The sequence below is a fragment of the Lynx canadensis genome, chromosome A2 (assembly GCF_007474595.2).
Source record: "Lynx canadensis isolate LIC74 chromosome A2, mLynCan4.pri.v2, whole genome shotgun sequence".
NCBI lineage: Eukaryota > Metazoa > Chordata > Mammalia > Carnivora > Felidae > Lynx > Lynx canadensis.
In genome coordinates this window covers 14,662,040-14,674,079 of record NC_044304.2, presented here as the reverse complement: position 1 = coordinate 14,674,079, position 12,040 = coordinate 14,662,040, and the positions used below count along the sequence as shown (strand labels likewise).

The 12,040-nt window shown below is 42.4% G+C and overlaps 1 protein-coding gene across 1 annotated transcript in view; it reads right to left on the bottom strand.

The window, feature by feature from the left end:
- Nucleotides 1-12,040, bottom strand: part of KIF15 (kinesin family member 15) — a 79,186-nt gene that overhangs the window by 40,941 nt on the left and 26,205 nt on the right. The window contains exons 8-11 of the mRNA XM_030305572.1: nt 9,451-9,660; nt 6,607-6,732; nt 6,324-6,446; nt 2,501-2,624 (exon numbers count right to left, since the gene is read on the bottom strand). Coding sequence (XP_030161432.1) covers nt 2,501-2,624; nt 6,324-6,446; nt 6,607-6,732; nt 9,451-9,660 — 583 coding nt within the window. The remainder of the gene's footprint in view (nt 1-2,500; nt 2,625-6,323; nt 6,447-6,606; nt 6,733-9,450; nt 9,661-12,040) is intronic.

Genomic DNA, 12,040 nt, shown 5'->3' with positions numbered 1-12,040 from the left:
ATTCCCTTGAGCCAAAGCCTAGTCCAGAGCAAGGCCCTAACTCTCTTCAATTCTGTCAAGGCCGAGAGAGGCGAGGAAGCTACAGAAGAAAAGTTTGAAGGTAGCAGAGGTTGGGTCATGAGGTTTAAGGAAAGAAGCCATCTCCCTAACATAAAAGTAGAAGAAGCAAGTGTTGTAGAAGCTTCAGCAAGTGGTCCAGAAGATAATGAAGGTGGTTATACCAATAACAGATTTTCAATGTGGATGAAACCACATTGAAGAAGATGCCATCTAGGACTTTCATAGCTAGAGAGGAGAAGTCAATGCCTGGTTTAAAGCTTCAAGAGACAGGCTGACTCTCTTGTTAGGGGCCATGCAGCTGGTGACTACAAGCTGAAGCCAGTGCTCATTTATCCTTCTGAAAAATCCTAGGGCCCTTAAGGATTAGGATAAATAGGGGCACCTGGGTGCCTCAGTTAAGTGTCCAACTGTGGCTCAGGTATGATCTCTCAGTTCATGGGTTCGAGCCCTGCATCAAGCTCTGTGCTAACAGTGCAAGCCTGCTTGGGATTCTCTCTCTCTGCCCCTGTCTTACACACACTCTCTCTCTCTAAGATAAATAAATAAACTTAAAAAGAAAAAAGAATTAGGCTAAAAAAAAAAAATCAACTTTACTTCTACTCAACAACAAAAAAGAATTATGCTAAATCTACTGGGCCTGTGCTCTGTAAACAAAACAGCAAAGCCTGGATGACAGCACATCTGTTTGACATGGCTTACTGAATATTTTAAGGCCACTGTTGAGCCATAGTGCTCAGAAAAAGATTCCTTTCAGGATGGCTAAGTCAGTTGAGTGTCTAACTCTTGATTTCGGCTCAGGTCATGATCCCAGAGTCCTGGGATGGAGCCCTATGTTGGGCTCTGTGCTAAGCATGGAGGGAAGGGGAGGGAAGGAAGGGAAGGAAGGGAAGGGAAGGGAGAAAAAGATTCATTTCAAAATATTACTGCTCATTGACGATGCACCTAGTCACCCAAGAGCTCTGATGGAAGATGTATAATGAGACGAAATGCTGTTTTCATGCTAACGCAACATCCATTCTGCAGTCCATAGTTCAAGGAGTCATTCTGACTTTTAAGTCTTACTATTTAAGAAATACATTTCTAAGGATATAGCTGTTACTGATACTGAATCCTCTAATGTATCTGGGCAAAGTCAACTGAAAATCTTCTGGAATGGAAAGGATTCTCCATCCTAGATGCCGTTAAGAACAATCCTGACTGATGGGAAGAGGTAAAAATACCAACATGATCAGAAGTTTGGAAGAAGTGGATTCCAGCCCTCATGGATGTCTTTGAGGGTTCAAGACTTCACTGGAGGCAGTAACTGCAGGTGTGGTGGGAACAGCAAGAGAACTAGAACCATAAGTGGAGCCTGAAGATGGGACCACAGTGCTGCAATGTCATGATAAAATGTGAATGGAAGAGGAGTTGCTTCTTTTTTTTTTTTTTTAAGTTTAGTTAGTTAGTTAGTTAGTTACTTAGTTAGTTAGAGACAGCGTGAGTGGGGTATGGGCAGAGAAAGAGGGAGAGAGAGAGAATCCAAAGCAGGCCCTGCACTGCCAGCGCAGAGCCCGGATGCAGGGCTCGGACCCGTGAAGCCGCTAGATTGTGACCAGAGCTGAAACGAAGAGTTGGACGCTTAACCGACTGAGCCACCCCGTCCCCCCAAGGAGGAGTTGCTTCTAATGGACGAGCAAAGAACGTAGTTTCTTGAGCAGGAACCTACTCTTGGTGAAGATGCTGTGGAGATCGCTGAAATGGCAACAAAGGATTTGGAGTATCACATAAACTTCGTTGACAAAAAGAGCAGCAGGGTTTGAGAGGACTGACTCCGATTTTGAAAGGAGTTCTACTGTGGGTAGAACATGCCATCAAACGGCATGGCACGCTACAGAGAAATCATTCGTGAATGGAAGAGCCAATAGATACAACAAACTTCACTACTGTCTTCTTTTTAAGTAACTGCCACAGCCACCCCGACCTTCAGCGACCACCATCCTGATCAGTCAACAGCTGTCAACATGGAGGCAACACCCTCCACCGGCAAAAAAAAAAAAAAAGGCTCTCCACCATCACAATTCGCTGAAAGCTCAGATGATGGTTAGCATTTTTTAGCAATAAAGCATTTTTTAATCAAGTATGTACATTGTGTTTTTAGACGTAACGCTACTGCATACTTAATAGACTACAGAGTAGCGTAAACAGAACTTTTCCCCGGCACTGGGAAACCAAAAAATTTATTTGACAAGCACTGTTGCAGTATTTGCTAATTTATCGCAATGGTCTGGGACCAAACCTGCAGTATCTCCGAGACATGCCGGTCTCGTGTTCCTATGTAAGTCAAATAGACTTGTTCAAAAGTTTGGGTAGCTTTATTGTATTGTGCCTGTCGTCACAGGGTTCTCCCACTAATATCCGCACACGGTCTTCCCCAGGATAAAGGACACTGTGTTCATCTTACCTTTGGTCAGAAAGCTCTCTGGTAGTAATTGCCCTGAAGTAAGCTGGGCCAGCTGTTCTTTGAGCCTCTTCACTTCAGCTTGGAGCTGGCTCACATTTCCTTGGGTGTCTTCATTTACTACTGCCTGTCCAAGAATTTTTTTAAAAAGTGTTAAAGGAATACTTTTGCGTCATCCAGTCTTGTGTTCATGTTTGTTTGTAGGATCTGGAGTGACAAACACCAAACAAAACTGTGCTTCAACAGTCACAAGGCCACTAGGATCACAGGGTGCTGGAGTGGGGAGGAGGCTTCCTCTCCCCGTGCCTTGTACCTTCGGGCTGGGGCTCTCCACCTCACCACCCCCTCATATGCTCCCCCTTAGGTATACTACCCTGTTGGGCTGGGTCACCCTGGGATCTGGGTATGTTTACCTAACACTGCCTGCTTCCTAGGACAATCCCACCCCCATGGAAAGTAGCAAACTCCTCTTCCCCTCAGGAAGGACTATCCCCTCCCCTCTGTCCTGGCGCACAGTAAGGATGTGATGAACTGCAGAGGTGGCTTGAGCTCCATCAGCCTGGCAGAAACCACTCTCTCCAAAGGAACCCACCCTATATTTCCTAATAGCCCTCCTGGAGGGAGGAGTTGGTCGGACAGCTCCATTTCTGTTTTACTACCACACTAAATGTTATTTTAAAGAAATGTCTCTTGAGAAATTATCTTAAAGAAATTACTTCTTTGAGACAACTTCTAAGAGGTTCAAAAGGCCCATAAAACCCACAGGGTGATAGTAAGAGCCAACAGTTGGCTACCAACCAGATCAAAGGGACCCAGTTGTGAAACACCCAATATCCTAGCAAGGGAAAAAAAACTGACAGTCCCAAGGTCCCCGTGTTCTTGTCTCAAGCCAGGTTTGCCCATTGGGAAAGATCTAAATAGCACATCCTTAAACAAGTCCCAGATATCCTAGCCACTTTCCACCGGTAGGCTGCAGAAGGGGACTTACCATTGATAATGACTAGCATAAGTCTCCTGGTTTTATTGTTTGATGTATTCAGAAGTCATTTCTAGTTGTTTCTGATGCTAACGGCCAGCCTCATTATAAGGCACTCCTGTATATTCTGACATCACTGTCACATCAGTGACATCATAATCCTAATTATCCCTGCAGTTCTCCCCTCTCCAAAAGCTTCTATTAAGTTCAAAGAGATAGGGTGAGGAAGCTCTAATGATTTTTCCTCCTCATATTACAAATACCCCACACAGGGTCATAATCCAATAAAATGAATGAGTAACTAGATTTACAGTCTTCTGGTTTACCCAGGAGAAGAGGTAACATGGACCTTTTCACTCTTACATGGTAAGATGATCAGAGAGTCTACTTGGCGGGGTAGAAATGACCAACTTCTCCTTTAAAAGAAAGAGGAGGGCGCCTGGGTGGCGCAGTCGGTTAAGCGTCCGACTTCAGCCAGGTCACGATCTCGCGGTCCGTGAGTTCGAGCCCCGCGTCGGGCTCTGGGCTGATGGCTCAGAGCCTGGAGCCTGTTTCCGATTCTGTGTCTCCCTCTCTCTCTGCCCCTCCCCCGTTCATGCTCTGTCTCTCTCTGTCCCAAAAATAAATAAACGTTGAAAAAAAAAAAAAATTTAAAAAAAAAAGAAAGAGGAAATTAATCTGCCAGTTCATGATACTATGATTCTTTTGTCTAGAACCAAAGGGATCTCTAACGTTTCCAGAAGGAGTGGGGAATCCTTGGTGTTTTAACAGTCTGCACCAGAGGGTGGCAAAGCACTACTTGCTCGTGGGCCAAACACAGTCTGCTGTCTGTTTTTATAAGTAAGGCTGCACTGGATCACAGCCATGCCCTTATGTTTACATACTGCCTGAGGCTGCTTTCTCACTAACAAGGCAGAGCTAAGTAGCTGGGATACGGACTACCCAGCCAAAGAAGTCTAAAATATTTACCTTTACAGAAAAACTCTTCTGACCACTGGTGTACACAAATATCAAGGAAGCTTCTTACATATAAGAAAAATGGGGAATCCTTGCAGGTATAGACAACTTAAAAGACAAAGCTTGCCAATATCATCAAACTGTCTTCATAGCAAAACCACACACACGTACACACACCTCTGATTGCATTGGTTTAGGTAAATAAATTTAGTCTCCAACACAACTGCAAAGGAAAAACTTTGCCTTTGTTTAGGAAAACACAAGTAAATTAATACTAACCATAAGACCTAATCTAGATCTCAAACTACATGAGCAATACAGAAGGCTAGGAAAGATGAAATAGAAATCTTGCTTAGAATCAATAGCCAAATTATGGAAAGAGCCCAAATGTCCATTGACTGACGAATGGAAAAAGAAGATGTGGTGTGTATATACAATGCAATATTACTCAGCCATCAAAAAGAATGAAATCTTGCCATTTGCAGCAATGTGGATGGAGCGAGAGCGTATTATGCTAAGTAAAAAAAGTCAGAGAAAGACAAATACAATACGATTTCACTCATATGTGGAATTTAAGAAACAAAAACAGATGAACTTAGGGGAAGGAAAAAAAGAGAGGGGGGGAAGCAAACTAAACAGACTCTTAACTATACAGAACAAATGGAGGGTTGATAGAGGGAAGTGGGTGGGGGGTTGGCTAGATGGGTGATGGGTATTAAGGAGGGCACTTATTGTGATGAGCAACTGGGTGTTGTATGTAAGTGATGAATCACTAAATTGTACTCCTGAAACCAATATTACACTCTCTCTATATATATACTATATAATGTATACTTTATATTATAAAATATATACATTTTAGTTACATAGTATATAAATACACTAACTAGAATTTAAATACAAATTTAAAACAAACAAAAAAAGAAGTCTTGCTTAGAGATAAGCTTTCACAGAGAAATAAATAGAAACTAGTATTAATATTAGGGCAATCACAAAAGTGAGATGCTACAAGCTTAAGTATTTTTCCAATTTATTGTACTCAGTATTTTACCTTATTTTCTTAATGGTTATTTATTTAGAGAGAGAGAGAGAGAAAGAGTGAGCAGGGGAGGAACAGAAACAGAGAGAGAGAGAGGGTGGGGGGGGGGGAGAGAGGGGGAGAGAGAGGGAGGCAATCCCAAGAATCTCAACCTCACAAACCGTGAGATCATGACCTGAGCTGAAATCAAGAATTGGACACCCAACCAACTGAGCCACCAGGTGCCCCTACCTTATTATTTTTTTTCCAATATATGAAGTTTATTGTCAAATCGGTTTCCATACAACACCCAGTGCTCATCCCAAAAGGTGCCCTCCTCAATACCCATCACCCACCCTCCCCTCCCTCCCACCCCCCATACCAACCCTCAGTTTGTTCTCAGTTTTTAAGAGTCTCTTATACTTTGGCTCTCTCCCACTATAACCTCTTTTTTTTTTTTCCTTCCCCTCCCCCATGGGTTTCTGTTAAGTTTCTCAGGATCCACCTAAGAGTGAAAACATATGGTATCTGTCTTTCTCTGTATGGTTTATTTCACTTAGCATCACACTCTCCAGTTCCATCCATGTTGCTACAAAGGGCCATATTTCATTCTTTCTCATTGCCACGTAATACTCCATTGCATATATAAACCACAATTTCTTTATCCATTCATCAGTTGATGGACATTTAGGCTCTTTCCGTAATTTGGCTATTGTTGAAAGTGCTGCTATAAACATTGGGGTCCAAGTGCCCCTATGCATCAGCACTCCTGTATCCCTTGGGTAAATTCCTAGCAGTGCTATTGCTGGGTCATAGGGTAGGTCTATTTTTAATTTTCTGAGGAACCTCCACACTGTTTTCCAGAGTGCCCCTACCTTGTTTTTAATCAGCTTGGCTCTCTGAGCAAAATTAAGCGTTGACAGGGTTTCCCCAAAACACCTGGATCCAGGATGAACATTTGCAATTATGGCTGTTCTGGCATTGCCTCCAAGGGAATCCTGTTTAATGACATGAATGGTACACATTTTCAGGAGAGAAACCACACATTTTTTTAAGCAAAGAAAATGGATATTCTTACCACTAAGGCTGAGAGATTACCTATCAACCATAGTGAGAGTAACCAGAAAAGGGGTCCAGGAGGCCAATGATCTACTTTACCCGAAGTAGAAAGGTAAGTTTGGAGTCTCTGTAGCAAACATGCCTTTGTTTTCCATTACCCACATCGACAAGCGCAGTGATCACTTGGCCCAGGCAGCTCAACGATCGGTTTATGTTACCTGCCTCCTAAAGGGAAAAAGAACAAAAAGTTAGGTGCACTGGCATTTTGAATTAAAATATGGCTAGCAGTGCATTTTGAATGGAAAGTCAAGTCGTTGACAACGATATTAAGGATAACTGATTTTACAGCAAAAAGATGTGCTCAACTATCCCCTTTTCCTATTTGACACACATTGCAATTTTAGTGTTCAAAGACAAATACAGAAATTATGTGAAGGAAAAAAAAATATGTCACCTCGTGATTGTAATGTTTTAATTTGACCTATAGGTAGGGATGAAAATCTGGAAGGAACAGAACAAAAAGTTGGAGTAGTGTATTAATAGGCATATTTTTCAATTCTTTTGTGTTAAAATGTTTGCTACTGGGGCACCTGGGTGGCTCAGTTGGTTAAGCATCCAATTCTTGATTTTGGCTCAGGTCATGGTCTCATGGTTCACGAGATCAAATCCTTTATTGGGCTCTGTCCTGAAAGCACAGAGCCTGCTTGGGAGTCTCTATCTCCCTCTCTCTCTCTTTTCCTCCCTTGCCTGCACATGCTCTCTCTTGCAAAATAAATTAACTTCAAAAATATAAAATTTTAGGGGTGCCTAGGTGGCTCAGTTGGTTATGCATCTGGCTTCGGCTCAGGTCATGATCTGGCAGTTCGAGAGTTCGAGCCCTGCTTCGGGGCGGTGTGCTGACAGCTCAGAGCCTGGAGCCTGCTTCGGATTCTGTGTCTCCCTCTCTCTGCCCCTCCCCCACTCAGGCGCGCGCGTGCGTGCGTATGTGAGTGCATGTGTGTGCTCTCTCAAAAATAAACATTAAAAAAATTTTTCCAATATAGAATTTTAAAATGTTTGCTACATTAAAATGGTGTGGTAATAGCCCACTCCATGTCCCACAAAGTCACTGATGAACTTATACCAAGAGAATATTCAGTCTAAGTCTGTAAGGTATTAAACCTCTTTAAAAAGTGGTTTGGGGAGAAAAAAAATACGTTACACTAGATTCTCACTGTATTTAGTATTCTTCAATAACTGGGTCCGCAGTGGTGGGAGTACAGAAAAAAGAGAGAGAGAGTACAAATTATCAAGCAAGATGTGCTGAGTTCACACGCCACACTGTCTGTTTCAGCAGTCAGTAAATCAGAAAGGTGCTGACAGCACTGTCTGTGGAGCTGGACTCCTTCTGCAGATCCACTACTAGCTGTGTGCCCCTGGACAATTTCTCTTCCGTTTCTCTAAAATAGAAGGGATAACAGATAACAGAAGGGACCACTTCCCAAAGATGCTGCAAAGGCTAAATGAGTTAATATACACAAAACACTTGAAACATGCCCAGCATATGTCCTATTATAAACATATGCTTTCTCTTTGCTTCATGTCTCAATGGAAATATGAGCCTAAGATCTCCTGAAACTGCCCGACAGTTCAGGAGACTCCTATCTTTACTTTTAATGCAAAAGATAGACTGGTGGGGCACCTTCGTGGCTCAGTTGGTTAAGTGTCCAACTCTTGATTTTGGTTCAGGTCATGATCTCGTAGTTCGTGAGTTCGAGCCCCACACAGGGCTCTACACTGACAGCATGGAGTGTGCTTAGGATTCTCTCTTTTTCTTGCATCCGTGCTCTCTCTCAAAATAAATAAGAATTAAAAAAAAAAGTAGACTGTCTTCCACCATTTCCAACTGGCCATCATACACCCTCAACTATAGTATCCACACGTTTTACTGACATGTACAGATCACAATACATGTATACACATCAGCAATACATATTCAGAAAACCTGAGGTCCCACTGCCAATCCCTTAGCCTAGGACGAGGTCCTTGCCCTCCCCCTGAAATATTAACCAGCACAGCTGCCCTCCTTGCTCTCTAGGCTCTCTCTGTGTGAACCTGGCAGTGGTGAGCCAGATGGCGCACCTTTTATCAAACAGGCTTTTGAGGGGCGCCTGGGTGGCTCAGTCGGTTAAGCGTCCGACTTCAGCTCAGGTCGTGATCTCGCGGTCCGTGAGTTCAAGCCCCGCGTCGGGCTCTGTGCTGACCGCTCAAGAGCCTGGAGCCTGTTTCGGATTCTGTGTCTCCCTCTCTCTCTGACCCTCCCCCGTTCATGCTCTGTCTCTCTCTGTCTCAAAAATAAATAAGTGTTAAAAAAATTTTTTTTTAAAAATAATAATAAAAATAAATAAATAAACAGGCTTTTGAAATCGCTCAAAACTTTTCAGTGTTTCCCAATGTTTGGAGAGTTGAGCACAAACCTGGCCTGGCACTCCTGGCCCTCAGTGGCCTGGGTCTGCTTGCACCTCAAAACCAACCCGTTCATTGATCCACGCTGAAGTGCCAAATGCCATACTCACTCTGCATCCACAATCGCCCTTGAGATGTGCCCCAGCTGGGCATGTATTCCCTGTTCCTCTCTCCCAGTCCAAATCCTGCCCCCTTGGAGAATCCACTCAAGAACTACTTCTTTTCCATACTTCCCTCAAGCGGTCCAGTCCCTTCTTCCTCTGACCCCAGCTGATATTTGTACTAGCATCCCTTCTGGTATGAATTCAGATGCTCTGGCTACAGACTTGTCTTATCCTACGTATGTTTAATGTCCCTACACCACAACAAAAATTTCTGCACCTTTAGAATGAGAGCAATATCTCATTCCTTTGTAACCTTCACACACTTACCTTGGTATTGACTTTTAGTAATTAATTCACACACAAGTTGAGTTGAAGACCAGAATTCCATTCTTACCTTCAACCTCATCCCTTCTGCATGGGTGTCTTTTTGCCTTTCAGATCCTGCTAAGTCCACCAGATTGAGTAGAGAGGTCCGTATATTCACAGTCTCATTGCTTTTCTCCATTGACTCTATTGTAATTGTAAACACTGCATGAGACCGAGAAGATTCTCTGTTCATTGATGTTGATGCCACACGTCTGTTTCTCCACCCTCCAGACAGCACCTAGGCAACAGGGAAATATATTGTCACAACTTCCAAGTGACACAACAGCCACCATCCTCAGTATGAAATTTTGTAAAGGACAACGAGAAGAAACATTGGTCCATCGAGGAACACACTCAAGTTACTCTCCCCTTTCTGGTTCCCTCTCCGTGTTACGGAAAGAGAACAAATAGGAAATCAGCAGGCTGAGGATCCAGAACTAGTTTTGCTCTTCTCGATTTGTATTAACTTAATGCAAATCACAAAATCTCTCTCAACCCTTTTGCCCAGATAATGAGAAAGTTAGACAAAATAAATCTCAAAATTACCTTCAAGACCAACATTTTGTCGGCTCTTTTGGTCTATAAAGACCTCCCTGATCCCTAAAGGCAAAGAGGATACATGAAAGTCCAAACTGCAGGCTTTGGAATCAGAGGAACATGAAGTCAAGCCCTGGTTCCACTATTTACTAGGTGTAAGGTCTGGGCCAGCTGAACCTCTTCAAGGCTCAGTCCTGTATTTGTAAAATGGGAACATGGGCACCTACCCGACAAGGCAGAACATCACCAACGGAAATGAATGTGCACACTAATCACCTTGGGATCTTGATAAAATTCACACTCTGATCAGTAGGTGTGAAGGCAAGGCCTGACATTCTGCATTTGTAACAAGCAACCCAGGCAATGCTAACAGTCTGAGAGCTACGTTTTTGAGTAGCATGGAAATAACATGTATAGGATAAAATGGGCGAATTAGCATCTTACATCAAAATGTAGATTAAAAAATTTAAACGAAATAACAGACACAAAAGAAGTGAGCACAGTGCTTGGCACATACACTCAATAAATGGAGCTATTAGAATCCTATTAACCAGGCAAAGCATAAAATTGAAGCTATTGGTTTCTTTTACATTTTTTGGATAGTACTTTATGCTTATTTTTCATAACACTAAATACTGTATATTAAATATTAGGTAAGTCATAATACATTCTTCATATAGCTGGAAAGAGAGAGACACAAACCCTCAAACATGGGACAAATTCTAAAATACTATTGTCTCAAACAAGCAAGGTACAAAGGCAGCACAATACACTATCATTTGTGCAACGTATGGAGAAAAAGCAAACACAACTGTGTTTCTTTAAATCCTCATATAACGGGCAACTGGCTGGTTTAGTCAGAAGAGCGTGCAAGTTTTGATCTTCGGGTCATGAGTTCAAGCCACACATTGGGTATAGAGATTAAATTAAAAAAAATTTTTTTAGCAAATAAATCCTTATATAAAAACCAAATACAAACAAAAATCAAAAACAAAACCAAAAACTACTTGGTGAATGTTCATGGACTGGAAGACTTAACAGTGTCAAGAGGTTACTTCTCCCAAATGTAATCAACAGATCCAACACAATCCCACTCAAAATCCTAGCAGCGTTTTGTGCACAAACTGACAAGTCAATTCTATAGGTATGAAATTGCAAAGGACCAAGAATGACCAAAATAATTGTTTAAAAAAAAAAAAGCTGGAAGATTTACTCTACTTGATTTCAAGACTTAACTATTCAGCAATAAGAAGCTACCAGGATCAAGAAAGTTTTATACTGGCAAGAAGAGATACCTAAATCAATTAAACAATACAGGTATAAATCCATACACATATAAATCACTGATTTTCATCAAAGGTGCAAAGGCAATTCAACAGGAAAAAAAATTGTTTTCAGCAAAGAGTGCCACATAATGGATCAAAAATAAAAAGGCAACTCATAGAATATACAATACTAAGGGTGAACTCTAATGTAAATCATAGGCTTTGGGTGATGATGATCATGTCGATATAGGTTTATCAAATGTAAAAAATGTACCACTCTGTTGAGGAATGTTTATAATAGGGGAGGTTACTATGCATTTGTGGGGACAGAAGGGTATATGGGAAATCACTCTACCTTCCCCTTACTTTTGCTGTGAACCTAAAATGCTCTTCAAACTGCAGTCTTGGGGGCACCTGGGGGCACCTAAAATGCTCTTCAAAACTGCAGCATCTGATCTTGGTTTTGGCTCAGGTCAGGATCTTGTGGTTCATGGGTTCGAGCCCCACATCGGGCTAGATGCTAACAGTGCAGAGCTGCTTGGGATTCTCTCTCCCTCTCTTTGCCTCTCCCCTGCTTGTGGGCATGTTCTCAAAAGTAAATGGATAAACTGGGGGCCACCTGGGTGGCTCAGTCGGTTAAGCATCTGACTTCGGCTCAGGTCAATGATCTCATGGTTAGTGAGTTCGAGCCCCATGTCAGGCTCTGTGCTGACCGCTCAGAGCCTGGAGCCTGCTTCAGATTCTGTGTCTCCCTCCCTATCTGCCCCTCCCACGTGCTTGCTTGCTCTTTCTCTCTCTCAAAAATAAATAAAAACA